Raw genomic sequence first — 22,435 nt, 5'->3', positions numbered from 1 at the left:
TATAATTATGGATTCTGTCAATTTTGAATAAGTGAGATCATATATTGTTCTAATGATTTTAAAAGAGATTTTAATCTTTAATATTTTGTAAAATGGAAATATTCGCAATTACACAATGTAATATTTAAAAAATGGTGCTAATCAACTTAAAGTCAAAAAACATAACTCCCCTTTCTTATTACAATAATAATATTTATTTGCACTACAACACAACACGGATGTTTTACATAGAGAAATAATACGCTCGGTATTCAAGGACGAGAAACGCCGCGTTTCATAAGCTGACGACATCATTCAAATTATATTGCTTATTGGATTTGTCCTGAGCGGAAAAATCCAAAAAGGAAAGTAATTTGTCTCGACAGTTCGTTGCAGTGACAGGCTTCTACAAATTATATCAAATTGAAATACACGAAAGAGATAAATCTGATTTCATTATTAACAGCACTTAGCTAACTTAATTATCTAAATTTCACAAGTTTTACGTCACCGCAATTATAGAGAAAGAGAGAAACAGATATATGGGAGATAACAAGTAAACAGTGTTAAAGATACTAGATAGAAAATATATAATAGATAGAAAAAAATATTATGCCTGGCACTGTTCCATCCCGGGGTAAGCTATGTACAAGTTTGCGATATCTTGTTTATTCTTGTGCTCGACGACGATCGATCGAAACGTATCGTTCGCGCAATAATAATCGAAGGGCATATCTAGCAATGTGTTCTTCGATCTTACAAAACAGCACGCGTCTTATCCCTGTTACGATCAAAAGAAATAATGCTCTGTACATCGTACTTTCTACAAAAAAAATTTATTTATTAATTTATTTACTTTTATTCTTATTTTAAGCGCGAATTGAAATATCTTCGAGCCTAGGGTTGACTCGTAGAGGCGCGAGAAAGTGCCCGCGGAGAAATTTGTTACCCGTAATCGGTGCATGAATCATTTCGTTCGAACTGTCAACGTGTCGTATCACAAATTCGAAAGGATTTCATAATTCCAACATCTCTCTCGATGTGTTTCCATTATGTATCATGGCAGCGCAGGCCACCCCATAACGATTAAATTTCGATCGTCTTAAAACGACGACCGTCTACGCGCGGAAATTTCTCTATCGTTTTAATAATCGACTACAGAGAAGACGCAAATAGAAAAATGCGAGAAGAGAGATAGAGACCGAAAATGAGAAGGAAAAAAAAAGAGAGAAAAAAGCGAGAAAAAGAAAGGAAAAAAAAAGAGTAGATGAGGAAAAGAAAAAAAAATTGTACAGAGAACCGAGTGAACGAAGTCGGACGAAATCGGACGAAATCGAGTTAACGTCGCGTTTAGAGAGGAATACGTTTGGTGACGAAGTGTCTTGTGTTTTTTCACAAAGAGCTCGACAGCCATTGACAAAGGAAGTGACTTTAGGATCCCGGGAACAAGGGGGCAACACCATAAGATCGGTCCTGTTGCCAACGTCGTACCCGTGCTCCTGGCAGAGGCGGCTCAGCTTTGATGTCCACGTGGCGGTACCAAGGCCGGCGAGCCCCTTTCCTGTGCTTCCTCATCCCGATCCTCCATTAAGCTCCTTAGATCCACCAGTTGATCAATTTTGCCTTGTAGTTGACGAATCTTTCGCTCGTGGCCGCTAAGCGCTGTAAATTTAAATGGAAATTGCTTTTCATCCAAGTACTTTTGCATATATTCGATTGGACTTTATTTTTTGGATAAATAATAATTAAATATATATATATATATATATATATATATAATTAAATATTTCACTTTAATAATTTTAATATTTTTCACTTCTCGACACGAAATCTGATTTCTGAAAAATTATATTATTTCAAACGAATTATATTTCTTCGATATTATAGAAATTGCAAAAAGTTAATTGACTTGAAATGAGTGGACAAGTACATTATTACAGGCGCGTGTGCCGCATTACTTACGCATTCGCGCAAATAAGATAAGGCTTCTTCCGCTGATCGTATCTACGTTTAATCGCGCAAGATCGCAAAGGCATAGAAGAGCTTAATTCACCGGATCAAGGAGTACCACGTGGCACGATGTTTACGAAGCGTAAACATAAACACTTTCGAAGCGGCACGGCGGACGCTCGTCGACGATAAAATCCTCGTTTCGTACGTTCACGTGAGTGAAGTAATGTGCCGCGAATTGCGCATAATAATACTATTACGGTCAACCAGAGAGGAACAAAAAAATCGCAGTCAATTAAAAGAAATATATTCCTTTCTCTTCGCGTCTTTACTCACAAATAGCTTCCTACCCGTTATATAGTTTAATCGATAGTCACAAACTTTTAATTTACGTTATACGCCATACGATTTCTCGCAAATATAATACAAAACGTAGTTATATATTGTACAAGCTATGATTTCAGCCAGTGAATGTACATACGCAAAACCGGTGTTTACACTGTGTAAAAGATTCGTTTCGTAAGATCATATATTTTAAACACGGGCGTTAATTAATATTGTATTCCTTTTATTATTCTATCTTTGTTTTACACGTTGTATCTCATTATGAATATTGACCTATTTCGATACAATTCCAAATTTTTTCATTTTTGTATTACATTGGAATTTTTATGTAATATCTTATGTAGACACACTAGTTGTTTCAATGTTACTCAACTTTAGAGAGAAAGTCGAGGATAATGTAACGATCTTTGCGTGAGTATATCGATTAGAGAGCATTCGTCAACAAAAAGATCCATTTAATTCAATCTCTTTGGTCAAAGATGAGTATATCAAATAAAAGAACAAGCGTTTGTTTTGTTAATAACATTAATAAGAATTCCAGCTCTCTCGACTTTCAAGACTTTTAGCACAGATTATTAAAATCTTCCGTGAATTAATTGCGCACTCTTTCGTTAAACAGTTTCACTTTCGCTAGGAGTAAACAACGAGCGAGCTCGAGCTTGAAACCAAAATAGTGCATTTAATTAGTATTACATATTTTCTCTTTAATATTTATGAATTCTTCAATTATTAATTTCGATAAACATTTGTATAAATGTAAAAAATAATAAAGATGTATTTTTTTTATATCATATCAATAACTCTATCTTTATTATTAATAAATATAGTTTATCGTTGAATAATTTCTTTATATTTCTTTGTATTATTAATCTCTTATTAATTGTGATTATTTATTATGTTTATTAGCTATAAAATATTTAAATCATTATGAACGTTGCAGTTACATTGGCTAGATGATCTAACAATAAGATGATCATTTTCCAAGTGTTACGAATGTAAAAATCATTGGTTAAAAAATCATAGTTTTTGATTACATAAATTTTTGATTACATAAAAAAAAAAAAGAAAGAATTGTTACGTACACAATCTAAACTAGTTTAGTTCCGACTTTCTATATTCTAATAATGATAGAAATGATTATGATTTATTTTATCAACTGTAGAATTATATTTGGATCAAGTAAGCAGATTGCGTAAGACGATTGCGTTCTAATCCTTCGATTGCATAGCAAAATGTAGATCAAAGATTGGAAAATCAATTATTGTATTATAGAACTCGTATCATTTACGTCAAATAAGGGATCATTTATCTTGCACTGTATCCAAAGGTTGATCATTCGGACAATGCAAAATCTCTCGAAATGCAAGATCTATACAACGTCCAGTCGACTGTATAGCCCACTTATTTCATGCTCTACGAGCTTAAAAATGGTTAAGTCACAAAGTGAAAGTAATCCATTTGGCAACGTATGAAAGTTACCGCGAATATAATAAATGTCAGTTTATTTTTCATCTTCTTCCTCTATAATATTCGCCGCAGAAAAAATTGATTTAATAACTTGACTTGATATTCATCTGCAAATTATATTAAGCCAATTAAATTGTAAAAATAAAACTTTCTATATTATTAAAATGAGACAAATTTAATACGAAAAAGTCATTTCAGTCATTTATCCTTAAAATTATAAATGCAAAACTGAGGCAATCGAGGAAAAATGAAGAAAGTTATTCATTTACTTTTGTAAAGATTTACTGCTTGTTAACTTGTGAGATTTTTTTGATAACTTAAACACAAGCCATTCTCGCACACAAAGCGACACGGACTCTATTTTTGACGAGGTAGCCAACGGCCAGTTGTCGCCTCCGGGCAATCTCGCGTGCCAGAAGCGGTTTCTTGCATAAGTTGCAGCTGGTAAATGGACGCGCTATTTCATAGAGAAAGTCGTTTATATTTTTGCTTTCCATCGATTCCAACGCTTGCGTAATTGCCGGATTTGCATCTGAAAGAACGTAACGCGACGCGACGCTTGCTCAAATTTTGACAAATACTATTTGGTGAATTTATGAAACTTTAATTTCTCGATCGCCATTCTATAAAAGAAATTTTAATCAGCACAATTACGCGACTAATCTTAATGCAGTCTCATGCTACGCAATTTCATAATTAATACAGTATAATATTATGCCGGGAACCGTTCTAAACTCTGCGATTATGACGAACTAATAAATACAAGTTTCTTTAACGTCAAAATTATAATGCTAATTTTAGAAAAACTTAATAAAATTCTATCACGCAATTTATATTATTATGTACGGAATATCGCAAACAATATACTATTTTTTTGTATATATCTGATTTTTTTTTTTTTTATTAAAATTGATTTTTAGCGCGATTTGCTAGCATATTTTTATATAAAGGATTATTTATTAATGTTATTAATGATTATTGCTGGTTGCTTATTTACTATCACTGTTTTAGAAAAATGTTTTTCTTTTTTTTTTTTTAATTGAAAGATGAATTCAATTTTATTATTTCTTTCTTGCGCGTTTTATATCTTTTTCTCTCTTTAATTAATTTTGTAATTTTATTAGAAACCATGACATATATATAAAACACGAATTTCGCTTATAAATCCGTTAAAGGAACGAATTGCAAGTAACAATTATCACGTGTCGACAAATGCAGTCATTTGCGACGACAGATTGGCCTACTGTACTGACTCGCGATTACAATTACGCAAACGTGTACAATATTGATTTCTCATGTTTTTGTTCAAACACTTTATTTAAACTTGTTTTTAATTAAACACTTCTTATTGAATTTATAGCGCCAAGAGATTTCACACAAATTCCATACGATAGATCATAAACGTCTAATTAGAAAGATATCTTTCCTCTTTTCTTACGATGTCGAAATAACGTTGCTTGCAATTTCTCTTCTCCCTCTTTCTCTCTCGGATAGTAAAATACAAATATAGAATAATTAATACAGGTCAGATAGAAAAGTGCAATTATACATATACGTTTGCGTGATCGCATAGACCGGAATTAAACTCTAATACTTCTCAAGTTAATTATACCTTATAAGTTCTTACAATATAATATAATATATATGCGCTATTTATTTTTACAATTATCTAACGCGATCACGTGTCAATCCGACGTCTATTAATCAATTGCGCTTCGTAATTCAATATTTCATCAGAGCCACGACTTACTTTCGAGTGAACCTGCGTTATTAAAATCTTGAAATCTATAATCGACGTCCGGTATAGAGAGTAAACCACTATATTGTCCGTTTGTGCATGAAGCAAAGTGACTTGGAAATATCTTTCAAAACCAATAATTAAATACTCATATCATAACATTGTTAACTACTTCTGTAATATCAAAACAGTAACAGGTACGGTTATCAATCACGAATTATCTCTTATTACGTACAAGAATTTGTTGCATGATACATTCTCCTCAAGAAAGAGTGTGATTGTGAAATTTCTAAGTGTAAATAATATCTCTATTATTAGACAAATTATACGATTGTCGTTTAAAAGTATAATTTATTTTCTTTTCAGCCGAATCATTTTAGATTTAAAAAAAATTCTTATTGATTATAAAAAATTAAAAAAATAATGTTCTTTATAAAAAGATAATGTCAATAATATCAAGCAAAGCTTGGTAACTAGAGTAGCGAAAGAAAATTTACGTTGTAATGTCTAGACTTTATTACGCAAGTTTCCATTGAAAAATAAAAAAAAAAAATAATTATACAGTCATTGACAAAATTATTAGGCACTCTTAAATTTTCCGTGTTTCTTATTTTGTTAACAGTATATAAATACTAAAATTATAATATAAAAATTTTTGTATTTTCCTTGCTCTGTGCTTTAAAAAAGAACATTATTTTGTTTCTTAAAATTTTATTGTATTTTTGACACTCTGCAGCTCGGTAAAAAAATTTCTCTCGAAAAATTTCAATCTATTTCCATAAACTACAACATTTTGCCTACAAAATACTTTTTTTTAAACTTTCCTACAATTTTTTTTGGCCGAGATACATAATTTTAAAACTAAATCTGTATTTTTCAGACATGTTGTCGATACTCGGCGAAGAACTAAAAAAACATTTTAAAGCTTGAAATTTCAGCTTTGAAGTGCTATCGAGAGTTTTTAAAAATTTTTTAATCTTTTTAGTATTTATATACTATTAACAAAATAAGAGATACGAAAAATTTAAGGGCGCCTAATAATTTTGTCAATGGCTGTAGATAGTGTGAAAGAGAGACACATCGTTTACACTCACAAGTACTATATCCTCGATAAGATCCGCCGCTCCTCGATTGGCGATGAGGAGAAGTCTGGTAAATGGACCGGGTATAGCCATCGTCATACCCTGCGTCGGTCCTACTATAGGCTTCTCTTCGCTACTGCCCCAGGAACCTGAACTACCTCCTGAGCTGCCGGCCGCCAACTGAAAAGATTACAAAGATCCATTAATCGGCAAGTAATAAGCAGGTGAGATCCCGCGTCCAGGGATGCATTACTGGACGGCGCGGCGAAAGTGAGTACAAATATACAGGGATTAATTTACAATTTTACTGTTGTTTTGTTTGTTTTGGGGAATATAATTGCGGTGTGTGTTGCAGCTCCACGTCCAACTCCAGCGCTCCCGACACTACGGTGCTCTCACATCCTACTTGCGGCTACGATCCATCGATCTTGCTGCTACGATCCTTACGTGCGCTCCTTCGGCTCGTAATATTCGAGACTTGTCTACAGGGTGTCCATACATGTTTTTTTTTTCTCCATTTTCTCAGCTTGAAAATTATATCGTACAAGATGTAACGAGATTTATTCTTCAGCGCCCATAATGGTCTCGTGAAACAAGTTATAACAATTAAGGATATATTAACAATTAATTAAAAATCTTTATATGGACATCCTGCGTTGTGCACCATAAAAAGGTGAAATCGCCGATACCCAATAGTGACAACAGACTAAACCATACACCATAACGGACTCGATGATACGCTTCGTATACTAGCGATTCGCAACGCAACGCGTTACAGGAATAATATTTGTCGCGTTCACGCGAATTTTCTAGTTACAAGTGCATTTTCTATTAAGAGTTTACACGAAGTGTCACTAATTATCAAAATTCCAATACTACGAGATACAAATCGCTGATTGGCAGACAAATCGATACCAGTATTGCCGGAGAAGCTCTTATGTTTGACAAAAATTCAATCACTCTCTTAGATACAAAATTTACTTGAATCTTATTATTATTTCTTGTAATCGATCCGTCTGCCGATTAATCTCTGCGTGTGTGTGTATATATATATATATATATATATATATATATATATTATATACTCTAGTGTACGTACATCAAAATATACGAGATGAAACTACAAGATACAACTATGACAACCGCTAGATATACGGTGCAGTGGACGAGTACGAAGATTACAACAACGACAGAATCGGCATCGATCAATGGCGATCCGCCAGATCTCGAATGAATTGACATGTCCATTAACCGGTCAGTACGCCATATAAAAGAGTCTTTAAGTCAGTGGTTGTCAGCGTTTGCGTCGGGACCGTTGGCCGGGTGGAACAAGATGGGATTTGGAACGAAAGAAGACTGGACAAAATTTATCTGATAAATTTTCCAAATTGAGAAAAAAAAAAATTGAGCGTATAATTAGGTGTGTGTGTGAGACTTAAAGATTTAAAAGAATTATTAATTACTAAACTCCTTAATTGCTAAATCTTTGAATTTTTACAAGTGCAAGTTTTTAATGTGATTTGTGTTGATTTTATGCAACTAAAGGTATCAAAAGATGATAAAAATTAAATATCAATTTAAGATGCTTGTTTTGTGATCAATTATAGTTATACTATAATTTTATATTTGCTTAGAGACATTTCTAAACTAATACATAATTATGGGTTAAGGATGCGCAATTTATACAAATTACATGCCAAGACCTCCTTGCAACGTTAGACGTATAAAAAGTGCGTAAATACGAAAGAAGTCGTAGCGATAAGAAAGACAGTCTTTTTCACATAGAAGAAATGGTAGATTAGAATAATTGCTGTCGTGTATTATTTTCAGAGGTATACATATACATGTACATACATATTGTGTATATATATATATATATATATATATATATATATATATAATACATACAATATATATATGCATATACAATAAAATATTAGAGATCTTGATATGCAATTCATGCGCAGCGAGATAGGCAAGATTTAAACAGGTAGAGTCTTTGTATAAAGGAAGGAAAAACGTGTGTGAGATAGGAAAAAAGAAAAAGATGCAAGACACAGGAAGAGTGTCGGTATCATTTGTTCAGAATAAATCGTCCAGAAGGATAAAGTCACCAGTGGAAAGTAAGCGGAAGATATAAAAGAACATCTGTCTCTCTCTCTCTCTCTCTCTCTCAACCACGAAAGTCAAGGATGATTGTGATATACATGCATGAAAAAGTGTGGCATGCGCAGGTAGTCAGTGTCATTCGATACAAGTTATATTTTGCAATCGAGAAAAAGAATTGTGTGAAAAAAATGGTTGACTAAAGATAATAGAACAATCGAGAGAGGATGCAATTGCAGATTACGTGAAGAGTGCAGTTGTGTGTGCTACTTTTGCATCTAGCGCGCAAGAAACTGCACGTGATATTGCAAGATGTGTCATGTAATATATATGTCAATAGAAAAATAAATATTGTTTAGTGTTGAAAAAAAAAAAAAAATGATGACTGATTCTAGGAAAATGTAAATTTCACCACCATAAATCGGTAATAACCATTGAAATAAATTTTTCGGCTCTTCATGCAATTGTGAAAAAAAACCAACATGCTGACGACTGTTAGAAAAATACAATAACAAAATAAATTAATAAAAAAAGGATATATGAAGAGAAACAGAACAGGCATGTACAGTGCGTATATATGTAGATAAAATGAGATAGATATAGAAAGAAAGTTGCTGAGCGGACCCGATAAAATCGATTGGTGCTATAATACGTGCAGTACCAACCGTCGACTCGGTTCACACTTTACACGAACAACAAACCGAAGGAAAGTCTCCGAATGACTCACAAAGTCAGCGGTCAGAGACCTTCCCGAAAAGTATGTTGCCTCGCGAGTGCCCCACTCGTCCCTTTATCGGGCCCGATCGGAGAGAAGCGCAGTCGCCGTATCTCTGTCGGACGCGGCGGAGACCGGAGACGCTTAGACGGTGTGTCGGATTTGGCGTACCAGTGGTGGAATGCCGGCTCCTGGGGCGGCTGTCGAGGGTGCGCCGGACGTCGGGGTGCTGTTGGCAGCAGCAGGGGCGGCCTGCTGGGGCGCCGGGCTGGGGCCCACGTTACGCGAGGCGCTTAGCCCGAGCCCGAGGCTCTGTGTACCGGCGACAACACGGTACACCGTGCCCGCCGCTCTTGCCGCCCCGTCGGCCGCTTGCTAAACGAGAACAGAGACGAGAACTTTCGTTTACTTGGCTCTCCGCCCTTGCCCGCTGGAAGAATCGCGCCTTCTTTTCTTTTTTTTTTTTTCTTTTTCGTTCTGCCCGCGATTTCGCGAAAGATCGCGAAAGATCAACGCTCTCTTCGCGCTCGACGTGCGTCCTGGAACTTCTGCAATGTGGCTGGAAAGTGGTTCGTTAAGAGCCCCGGGATTGCAACGTAGTAGGGGGGGGACCTCGGGAGAAGGAGGCCAGAGATCGCCTCGACTGTCGACGTTTTCATCACGTTATCATTTTAAACGTGAAAAATGGAGAAGAATTATTCATTTCACGATTATCTTGTCTATCTCCTACAGCTAGAGTTTCTATGACAAAAACCAGTTTATGATCGTCGAACGAGCGTCGATATGTCATTGAAGATACTGCATAGGTTTTTTGCATGCATGTCCCTGTGGGCATGTACGACGAACATGCACGTTAAAGACTGTTCGCTGTTGACCGCTGATCGATTGCGCGATGTCTCAGTCTACGATGGCGGCGATGTCATTGAAAATTTGACTACCAAATATGTTTAGAAAGTCCGAATCACGAAAGTTATTTCCGATTTTATTGAATTATCTCATAATCATATGTCAAGTTTCTCTATTTTACGCGAATGTGAATATTTATTTTATTTTATATAATTATTAAAATTACCTTCTTTCACTTCGGCATTAATTGCACGTGAAATTAGACAGTGCGCCATGTGTTTTTATGATGCAATAAGAATGCAATTCCGCTTCTGGCACAATTTCGAGAGTTATTTATTAATGTAGGTGAATACCTGTGCGACAAAAACAGATAGAGTATCGGTTACGTACACGAGTTTCTCGTTTTCTCAATCTGCGGATGGTGAAGGGTCGTGTCGCGATTGATCGGTCTCTTAAATCGCCTCGAGTCGCGCGTCGTTTCTAATCGCGTTTTTTTTTTTTTCGCAGGAAAGTAAATAACGGTGGTAAACGGTTGTTGGTAACGGTAACTCGATTTTCGCATGATTGCAACTGTCATGCTGGCGAAAAACCCGTTCCGCCGAGATAGCGAACGAAAAATCGATCGTTAAATATCGTCAGCATTAGAAGTCTCACACTCGTTATATAGTTTCGATCTATTTCGAAAAATGTATGTAATGTAAATTAATTATTTCGCATCGCGCAGACAAAAAAAATTAAATTTCTTTTTTATTTTTGTAACTCTAATAAATAATATTATTACTAATGCAATAAATATATGAATTCCTATGCGCATGACGATGCATTTATTTAATTTTTCGTCTCAGCATATATATATATATATATTATGTGTATATATATACTTTTTTTATATTACACTTTTAATCCTTAAACAATAACATAGTTTTGTTTATCAGTAAAGACACAAACAATAGTTGCTAAATACTTAATATTTAATTGTTTTTGATTAATTATTAATTAAATAACTTTTTAATATTAGGAAAGAAGAATAAAATCTGCGATAAATCTAAAAATATTTCTCAAACTATTGTGACATCTGTTGTAATTAAAAATTGATCAGACTGTGTATTTGCAATGACGATAAAACAATTGTTACGCGATTTTTGCTTCTCTTTTTTTTATCGCTAATTTTCAACTTACTATTTCACGGTATTTCATAGTTATACCTATCGTGATTGATGAAATCGCGAATCCGCGCGGACTTTAATCAAGGACGCTACCTCGGTTGACGAAGAGAGAATCCTATGTAATTCTCTTGCGAGACGACCCTAGTCGTACCTAGGTCAAGAGTCTTGAATAGCAACCAATAATAGCGTATGACGAGCCTAAAGGCAATTTGGTCGCTCACTTTCACTGCCGTCTGCAGTTAGACGCCCTTGCAGTCGCCAGTCACTGGAATATCAAGTATGCGAGATTTATCGACATACGTACCACGTGTTCGGCGACATAACTGCGCGCGAGTCTTCATTTTTTTCTATCCTTTTTTCATCATCTTTTCTCTTATTCACTATGTATAAGCGTGATCGTCGTAAGAGAGATGAAAGAGACCGCGTTCTCCATTTTTCACGCGACATTATTAATAAACGAGGTGCATTTAAACTCGATAGCGTGACTCACCCTGATAATATCGAAGATCCAGTTGCCTGATCCTGGAGGAGAAGATCCACCTTGCCTCTTGTCTCTGTCCTCGTTGCTTATCTCTTCCCCATTTGCCTTGTCAAGCTCGCGCAAATTATCGAGCTCTTCCTGCGGCGTTTCGTCCGCGAATTGCACTCGTACTTCGTTATTCTGCGATTCCGCTTCGGCTGCGTTCACGTGGTTCTCCGATTCCGGGTTCACGTCCTGTAAAAACACGTTTCCTCTGGGTGCCAAAGAATCAAACGATCAAGCGGGAACGATCCGGCATCTCGTTGATTTTTTGCCCCGACGTGCGTAATTTATTTCATTATGGTATATTAATTGACGTTTGTAGCGAAAGCAACATAAATTTCTAACATAAAAATATGTTAACATTCATATTTGTCGATGACTCGAGATATCGATCAATGAATCATTGTTAATTGCTTGGTTGTGTGCCAAGAAGTGCATAAAAGATCGCGATCCAATGAAAAGTAGACCAAATGCAAAACTTCAAGGTCTATGAAATGGCTTACATAGATCCGTTCCACATAGCACTATTTTATTATCAATTATTCATAACATATATATATATAATATATAATTTGCGTAAATTTCATAGTTCCTCAATCGAGATTTTTTATGCACTGGTAAAGAAAGAGTATATATGATTAATGTCTACACTTGAGAATATCTCGTATAGATTATGATTACTGTAAATTATTTGATTTTATGTGTGAAAATGTAAGAACAAATAGCATGCGCATTATAAAGTAACACAGACGCTACATTTATAAAGACATAACACATGCATAATCATCAAGCGATAAAGAGAATATTAATCACAACTTGCACAAACTTTATCGACACAAATATGTTATTCATGTTAAATTATACACATATCTCGGACAAAGTCACATAGTGATTTATCGAACAAAAGTACAATACAAAGCTGAATATCGATTATTGATTACTTGATGTTTATAAATATTTCTCGAGTTTTATATTTGCAATTCTATATTCTGTAGAATATATTGTATACATATAATAAATGTTTTTATAATAAGAAATTTATTTTTACAGATGCACATTAAATTGATTCGTTACATCCTGCGAAAGGTGATAACATAAAAATGTTTAGAATATTAAAAATATGAAAAGAGATGACACAGCCGAAAAGATCGAAGTAATTCGAGCTGTTTGATGAAAAAGTTGTATCGAGATGAGCTTCAAAAACCGAAACCTATTCGGAATTGAAGTGACGTCATAAGAGAAGAAAAAGAGACATTATATGAAAAAAAATAGAAAGTCTGTTTGAAATTTATGCCACAGAGTTAAATGACGAAGAAGTAAGAATCGGATAGACAAAAGTATACAGTTTCTGAATGATCGAATGATCTGCGAATAGCATGAAGTTCGAATTGCGGGGATAGAGATCACAGAAGGATGAATTGATAAATATCAAAAAATGGAAGAAAGAAACCGGAATAATGATATTTTGCCAGCGTAATTCTGGCTCCGCCAGAAGAGATCGCAATAACGGATCCCGTAGCGACAGTAGCAGCGACAACATTATTAACCAATTAATTGCTGAAAACACGAGAGGGAGCAGAAAAAGAGTTAGCAGAGTGTACCAAAACGTGCGCGGCCGCGACAGTCCTGGTTGCGCGGTGATTTAGCGACCATTTATGGACCATTAGATCCCTATCCCTCCCGTTCGAGATCTGAGTGGTCGATCGAATATCCGATCGATTCTCGTTTTCCTCGAGCACCCGATGAGTATAATTAACACACAAAGTGGACAACGCGCCGCAGCAGTCCTGAATGCGCGGTGATTCTTCCGCAGCCTACGAGGATTCCTCAAGGTCATGACCTCAAAAGTTTTACCGAGCTGCTGAGCAAACGACGTCACAGCGAAGCTGTGACCTCGTTGTCTAGCGATGATAACGTTGTTGTTGTGACGGTCGACGCGACCACCGCAGCGTTATTATCGTCGTCTCCGCTATTTGTTATTGTTGTGGATGGAGAGGAGCTGGACGCTTTCGTCTCGGCCGACTCGTCATCGTCCGGAAACTCCGGGAGAGAGATCGACACTCTGGAGCTCTCGTTTGCGTTGGTTGATTTCGTCTGGCTATCGTCTTCCTCCTCCTCATCATCATCTCCGAAAGGCGAGATGCCCACTACGCTTGTGCCGTCGTTGCCTCTTTGGACACCTGGACTATTACCACCACCACCACCGCCAAGAGCATTGCGAAGGAGGACCGGGCCAAGGACGCGAATCACTTCCGCGACAATTGCGTTGACCTTTGCTTCAATTCTCTAGAAAACAATAGGTCTTAGCTGGAAAGTCTCTTAGCGTGGTGCATATCTCGATCCTCTTTCCACTCGGATTTCAAGGTACTTTGAGTTTACTTTGCTTTGCGATCCCCTTATGAACAATAGGGGTGATATCGATATCGATCCACGATAGTGATATTGTGGATATTTTGTTTTATTTATGAATGATGGGTTTATATATCGTTCGGTCTGCGAGGATTCTTTCGAATCTGAGCAATCATCTGTCTAATAATGAATGTTCAGTGCGAAGTATCCAGTGTTGTGCTTAAAAATCTATCAAAGATTGATTTATGTTACCGGTACTCTGATTCTACTGCCTATACATTCCTTAGTATCATTTCTTTCAACGGCGGTAAGGCAGGTCATGGGAAATCACATTTACGTCAGTTTTACGTAACGTTCGATGTCTGATAAAATATATTCCAAAAAAAACTTTGTGCGACGAGAATTATCATATAGGTACGATTGGTCGTCGGAATTATTCCGAAAATATTCTCTACACACATCGTTTCGTATTGAATTCATATTACGTCAGTTATCGTGCGTTCATTCATCATTCGGAGACGTTATATCGAAAACGAGTCGGGAAATGTCAACATTCCTCTCGAGGAATGATCTTCCGGCTCGCGACGAGAATCGCGACTTTGATGTGGGATAACTAACTCCCGCTATTCTACCAGATTCGTCATATCAACTCAATCGCCCTAATCGCATGACATGCAACCGCATGCAAGAGAGGCCGGCCAATACAGCCAGAAAAGTCGTTTGCTAACGAGACAAAAAATCACACAGCGCACATTATTAGTCAAATTAGGAAGTTATTCTTGGACAATTCAATACAATTCGTTACCAGAAAGAAAGCTTCGCACGTAATATATAAGAAAGAAATTTTCCCAAGAGTATATTCAATTCTTTAGGATCTCTTTTATTATCTACGAGTAATTGCGTCGTATTACGCAATTTGTCCTCTAAGAAAATTATGAAAATTCTCTTGATATAAATTCAAGTAAAATCTCCGAGGAATGAAAAGAGAAAAAAATAACTTGAGAAACACGTTGCAGCTACTCTTAACAGATAGTAGAAATCGACGGATGCGCGATAATTCTTCTCTTGCAAACGCGAATACGACTAATTGCTTCCGCTTTCATAATGCGGAATAAACACGACGAATAGAATCGAAACAAATCGATCCGTCTACGTGAACGTATAAAGGGGCAGACTGGCTAATGTCGACTGACTTGCAAATCGCGTTACTTTCTCAATAAGAATATGCAGTTAAAATTGAGATGTTAGATTAGACAGACGTTTCACGGCACTCAAGGTTGAACAGAACAGTGTCTCTGCGAGTGTTAAAAAGTTCCTTAAGACAGATCGGAGTCTGATGCGTTCGCTCAAGGGCGTCATATTGTTCCTTGATAATGTGTGTAATAATCTACGATGATAATTTATGTACAGCTTGGCCTAGTAAAACGCCGTTCAAACAGCTTCAATCTAGTCCTGGCCTTCTGCAGGATTTTTCTAATTATTCGCGTATCACGACTGCTCACCTGGGAGATATCTGGGAAGAGCTGTCGTAGAATGCCGATCGTCCGTTTGCTTCTTAGGGCCGCTTCGTTGTCAGTTTCGGCCATCACTAGCCGATCGAGGGTCTGAAAGAAAGTTTCCTATTTGCCCTACCGTACAATCTCCAATTTTTTACTGGACAACGACGATATTTTTGCAGCTCCTAGTGATCGTAGAATATCAAGCATTGTCAAATAGAATGTTTTCAATTATTGATTATACGAGAGACTGAAAATTGCAGTTTATTAAATTTTAATAAACTAATATTTTTTTTACTAAATAAAAAATCCATATATCTCTCTTGTGCAAAGACTTTTAAGTGTGTAAAAAGTGCGATCTTTAATTTATGTTTATATATATGTAGTATTGAAGTATATGTGCAAAGTGTGTTCAATCAAACAACATTTGATTTACGATCATAATAAAATCTACAAAAGAGTTTCCATCAGTTCCCTTTTGTTAAAATTAACCATGCAATGTGTGAAGGCTCTCGTCGAAGTGGCGTTAAAAAATACGCGAAGCGTATCTGCCACGAACGGCAAACAGGGAAGTACCGTAGTGCATAATTCTCCCATTCAAGTTGGAAATGGACGGTAAAGACCGTGGAGTTTGGTGCCTTTGAAAATGTTAAGGTAACTGTGTTGTGTAACAGTCTCTCTATGTTAGATGGTAGCGAAGCAAGGATCATTAACAGCGCCGATGTGTATTGAACGGACTTGTCGATTACTTTACGATTTACTACTCAAAGACATAATATAACTGATTATGTTGTAAACATTCGGAATATATAGTAATTATGAGAATAAAATTAATTGCATTCTACGAGGATCATTAATGAAGATCATCAGCTAACCCTAATTAACAAAATTATTTATTTCACGCGAGAAATATAATATATTTCATGATCATTCATTAAACATTTTCATGCAAAGATTCCAGGCAAAATTGGAAAGATAACGATTGGTTAATTATGAAAGGTCGACATTTTGATTGTATCTATTTTACCGAAGGACGAAGCCTGACATTATTATACAAGATTATTTATATTTTGATACATTCTATTTTGGATCACATAAAATCTTGAAATCAATATATGCCCATTGGGGACTCAAATATTGTCCAACTCGAGTATTATAATTCACTTTCCCTCAAAGCTCGTTCACATTCGTGTAGCCGACGCTGTTCTACTCGCTTCTCTCAACTTTAGAGAGAGAGAAACTTTGCTTGTATTTTTATTGTCGAATGTTTAAAAAAAATATAATTATATTCCGACGAAGGCAAAAAAAAAAAAAAACTGAATATATAATTTTCTATAAGTCTTTTACACTTTTATTTTACACTGTTTATTTTTATATTTTAATATATATTTTTTATATATAAAATATTTATCAATTTTTTCTATTTATAACACACACTTATGATCTTTCTATAATATTTAAATTTTTCTAATATTTAAATATCATCCACACGTATAATAATATGCGTACAATATCTTGCTTCTCACAAAACATTAAATATATTGTATATAAATATATTTTTTAAATTGTTTAACTGATTTTTTTCTACTTTTAGATCGTCTACTTTTTGCGCCTATTTCATCTTCTCTATTTTTAATATGATTACGTGCAAAATACGGATATCAAATGGAATTTCTTATATTGTGTTTTGAATATATCATACTGCGATGTTGCATGCGCTTATACGCGTACGCACCAACTTTCCATCAGGTATCTATCGACCGAAGAAAGTGTCCGGTTACCTGGCGGCCAGTGAAAGTGTCGGAGGACGAGAGCTGGACGACCCGGCTTTTTCGTCAGATCATATACCTTGAGGTTTATATCGTTTACGACAATACAAATGCCTGCGGTTTGTAGAACCGCATGCGAGCGTCTGTTTACTTATCGATATGATTATATTACTCTTTACAAAATGTTCTAATAAAATATATTAATAGTCTAATACTGTTTATTTATCAGTATGACATTTGAAAATGTGCTGGCAATCGTGAACATATTTTTTTATCGTTTCATAAATGTTTATTCTGTCACGAAAATATTATGCTCACGGAGAGCCAGTAAAATTTGCATGAAATAGTGTTCCGACGTTCGGAAATGCAAATTTTGTGTGTGTGTAGCGAAAACCTTGAAGATTTATGGTTATTATTTTACAGCCACATAAAATCAAAACATTAAATTTCTCGACACGACGCTGATATTTCGATATTATACGCGAAATTCGTGGTTTTTATACGAATGACTCTCTTCGAACTCTCTTCATGTCATGTAACCATTTCTACCTGATGATCGCTCTTTCACCGCGCACGTGCGTTATGTTACACGGTCTTAAATGTTATGTAAAAAATTATAACAATTATAAGTAAATTGCGATGGATGCTACATAAGTTTGAGTAGCGGCGATTGTGAAAAAATAGATTTTCAAACAAAGACTATAATTTCTATTATTACGTAATAATGTAATAATCGAGCGTAACAATCATAGCATCACCAATTTTCGGAGAATTAAAAATTACAGACTTTCAGTGAATTATTACTATCGAGTAATATTTCACGCATGAAAATTTTTTGTTTTACGTTTTAATGTTAAAGGGCACTCTTTCTTAAAAAAAACTTTTCGCAAGTTGTTAAAATTTGAGTAAGATAATACTTCAATATTAGAACGTTCAGAAGTTTTTTTTATATGTTAAATTATTATACATATAATTCGAAATATTATTATTTTTTATACTTGTTTTACGATTTATTTTAACAGCTTTGTAAGCTATTAAAATTTGTATAAGATAGTGCTTCGACATTGAAGCGTGTATTAATAGTATTTTCGTGACAGAATAAATTTACAGATACGGACAAAAAAAAAATTATTACTTATGATTGCCAGCACATTTCCGGATGTTATGTTGATACATAAATAGAAGCGTGCACGCGTGTGCAATTCTATAAATCGTAATGCACGATATTGAGATAAAATTTTAATTGCGTCTGCTTTCCTCAGTTATATTCGCATTAAAATTTTATCCAAGCAACTATTAATTTAGTGAAAAACCTTGTCGAAAATAAAACATTATCTTTAGCTCTCGAATCAATTGATTCGATAGAAACGATGAAATATTTAATAGATCAGAACGTAAATAGATTTTCACGATCAAAAAGAAAATTCTTTCAATCGTTTTATCGTTTGATAATTAATAATTATTTCATTAATTATGTTTAAGTAAAAATTAATTTCTATGCGTTGATTATGTTATTTTTCTCAGAAAAATTCTTTGCAAGGCAGAGATTTTCTACAAATCAAACTCTTTTTTCTTCAACTGATATAAAAGGGAAAGAATAAAGATAATATTAGTGAATTTAAAATTAATGGAAAATTATTCGATGCCATTAGATTGTTATTGCAATTTAATGAAAGACATTATAATAATCATTGCATAATTTTACGCAGGAATTTATCAAAGCATTCATACTAATTAGCTATGTAGCAATTGATGGAGACAATTTTGCGTATATGTTTACGCTTGAAATTCGGTCTCGAATTTTGTTAGTTGCGTGCCACGTGCCATTCGTATGCATTTGTGATTAAGCGATAACGCAGCGGGAAGGGCAGCAGCTAATCCATCGCATTAATCTTGCGATAATGCGGACGATGATGGTTAAAAGAGAAAGGCATGAAGATGCGCCTATCACGTACTTACCGCCGACTGAAGTTTAGTATCCGGAAGCGGATTCGAGCTCACTAATGCGAGACAAAGCGCAACCGTCAGTGTCAGAATGATATACCTCATCTTGATCGGATAGATAAGTTCTGCGAAAAGAATATATTGCACATTACATTAAGTACGTATGTATGTAAGGTGTTTACAGATGCAAATAACAGTGAATATATGTACGCATTAACATTAATATTTCCGCACAATGTTTCGTATTTATTGTTAGTAAATTGTACTGTTTTATGGACGCGTTGTGATTTGAATTTCTCGGAAACAAACTCTCTCGCGTTGTACGTACGTATTATCTTGTAAAGCTCTTCTTCCTAGATTGTTTAAGATAATCGTCTGCTTCCAACAGAATTGCAAATTACGAAAATACACATGTAGGAAAAAAATAAGACGCGTCTAATATGTATGCAGAAGAGTGAGAAACTTTTCACGAGCCATAATCTTGGTCCACGTGTAATTTCCTCAAATTATCATTTGGTGTGTCCCTATCGCGCGTGAACACATGACGAGCATGTTGTCCACAAACCGGCAATGTGAGACGGAAATTGCACACGCGAGGATCATGAAAAGACGGAGAGAAGGTATAGGGAGAGGAGCGGGAGGGAGAGAGAGGAGCAATGACTCTCCTTTCTCGGGCACGGATCCGTTCGCGACTATCACTTTCGACGGAATGAAAGTGGAGAATGCTGTTGGCGTCTGCCAGACACGGGAGGAAACGCACGCTTCGTAATTAATCGGGATTTTAATAAAATGTGCTTTGCGTCATACACATCCGTATTGGAATTATATCGATTTACATTCTTCTTTTATGGACCGTGAAAATTTGCTCGTTCCTCGCATCGCTTCGGTAAATTAAGCTTAATCGTTGCTTGTTTATAGCGTAAAACCCTAATTAGAGTGTTATAATAGAAAACTAATTATGAATACACATAGGCATTTGTTATAAAGAAGGAATGTATATTAAACATAATTAAATTGCTTATAGTCGTATGAAAATAAAGTGTAATCGTTTTATTAGATTAAATGTGAGAGAGATATATGTTTGTCAAATTATAAGGTGTTTGCTTTTGTTAAAGAATGTTGTCAATGTGCATGTATTTCTGAAGTCTGTTAATGTATGCCGTGTGCAAATAAGTGCATATGCATTTGGCACGCTGAGAATTGTAGCTGAATCGAGGAGGGAGGGATATGTGGCATTGAAACGTAGAAGATTCAGTACAAAACACTTCTGTTTGAGAACGATTTTGAAATATTCTATTACTGAACATATTAATTAATTCAATTTTTTTTCGTATTATTTGTATTATTGTGCAATAAAGTACAATTATATGTTACGATAAATAAATTAAACAATTTGTTTAAAAATTTTTAAATATATATTATTACATTTAGAAAAATAAATATCTACGTGTAATAAAATGTAAAAAATTTGAATGAAGATTACATTAATTAAATTGATGTTGTGAAAAAAAACTTGTTCTCAGATCTTTTTATAAGATGCGCGATAAAAATAGTATAAATAAATTTGCAATTTAAGTAAGATGAAAATAACTTTTCGAAAAATCTTTTTGCCTAAAAAAAAGACAATAGATTTTTGTTATAAACAATTTTGTGTTATAAACAAATTAAAATCAATGGTCGTCACAAGTTTTAATTTTTACTCAGAACTTATTCTTTTCATAAGAACAACATTAAGCAGATTTTTCTTTTGTCACTTCTCGTATCTTATAAAAAATCTCTCTCTTTCTCTCTCTCTCTCTCTTTCTATCCTATTTATAACCTTTTATTCAATAGTCACGTATATATAAATTTTTTAAATTAAATTTGACATTAAAATTTTCGAGAATAATATTTAAACAATCTTAATTGTAAAATAAATATGTGACAAGGACTCAAAGCTCTGTCGAACGATTGCTTACTAACGAGATTCCAGATGGAAAGAGATTTCTCCGGAAAAATCATAGTTTTCAATAGCAGTCTTTAAATATTGAATATTGAGTATACTTTATTACGCCGAAATATCTTCTATTGATTCTGTTTAATCGACAACAAAAAAAATCACAAATTTTTATTTTATTAATAATTATTTGTTTTTATATCTGAATATACTTAACGCTCCTAGACGCGAATAGAAACATCTCCAGAAATTTCTTCGTCTACACTTAACACGCGAAAACTTAAAAATTTCCCACTTGTCACCATCTCGCCACGTGGTCGCCAGCAATTTTCCACGAGACACTAAAGATGCATACACGGTGATTCAAAAAAAAAAAAAGTGTCGATCGATTTAGAAACGCGTAATGTTTAACTCACCACGCACAGATACTATCCGTCACACGGTTTGTCGTAAAAATTGTGCAAACTGGAATTTTTGGAAAAAAAAATTTTGCAGGGTCCTGAAGGAGCGCTCTCGCTCTCGCAGCTCCTGCTCTCTCTTCGGGGTTTTCTGTTACTGTCTGTGTAGCGACGCTTAGTGAGCGGCTTTTATTAGAAGGAGGGGCCTGACACCACCTCCACGCTACACTTATGTCTGCGGCCTCTCGTCCTCTCCTTCTGTCATGTCGCACGGGAAATTCTGAAGAAGGGATCGCAATCACATCGATAAATTTCGGTCCAATCGCCGAAACATGAACATTTCAACGATGACTGTCGAGAGATGTACCTGCACATTCGACTAGCTTCTGAACGTAATTTACCGTTTTTCTTGCGCTGCATAGCGAACTGGTGGATTTTATCTAAAAACGCGAAATTTTTTTTTTAAATGAAAATAATTCCAACATTTTATGAAGCTACTTCCTCTCAACGCAACATTCTTATCTTAAAATGAAATCTCTGTTAATGATGTACATACATACACGATAATAAAACAATAGAATCTTTGCCAATGGATTTCTCCTTTGCATATGAAAACTTTAAAACTT

The 22,435-nt window shown here is 35.0% G+C and overlaps 1 protein-coding gene across 2 annotated transcripts; it reads right to left on the bottom strand.

Moving 5' to 3' along the window:
- Positions 1-171: 171 nt before the first annotated feature.
- LOC140664369 (uncharacterized) lies at positions 172-21,987 on the bottom strand. Of its 2 annotated transcripts, XM_072889404.1 has the most exons (6): positions 21,828-21,987; positions 19,491-19,600; positions 15,769-15,870; positions 11,885-12,109; positions 6,574-6,741; positions 172-1,641 (listed from the first exon to the last, which is right to left on the bottom strand). In XM_072889404.1, the coding sequence occupies exons 2-6, from the start codon at positions 19,578-19,580 to the stop codon at positions 1,576-1,578; spliced, it is 651 nt and encodes a 216-aa protein (XP_072745505.1). In that variant the 5' UTR covers positions 19,581-19,600; positions 21,828-21,987; the 3' UTR covers positions 172-1,575. The 2 variants fall into 2 exon arrangements, with proteins under 2 accessions (XP_072745505.1, XP_072745506.1); XM_072889405.1 differs by lacking the exon at positions 15,769-15,870 and having other exon boundaries at positions 21,828-21,986.
- Between the last annotated feature and the right edge of the window lie 448 nt (positions 21,988-22,435).

Source organism: Anoplolepis gracilipes, chromosome 4 (genome assembly GCF_047496725.1).
Source record: "Anoplolepis gracilipes chromosome 4, ASM4749672v1, whole genome shotgun sequence".
Taxonomy (NCBI): domain Eukaryota; kingdom Metazoa; phylum Arthropoda; class Insecta; order Hymenoptera; family Formicidae; genus Anoplolepis; species Anoplolepis gracilipes.
Note: the sequence above shows the minus strand (reverse complement) of the source record. Positions and strands in the feature narration are given on the sequence as shown.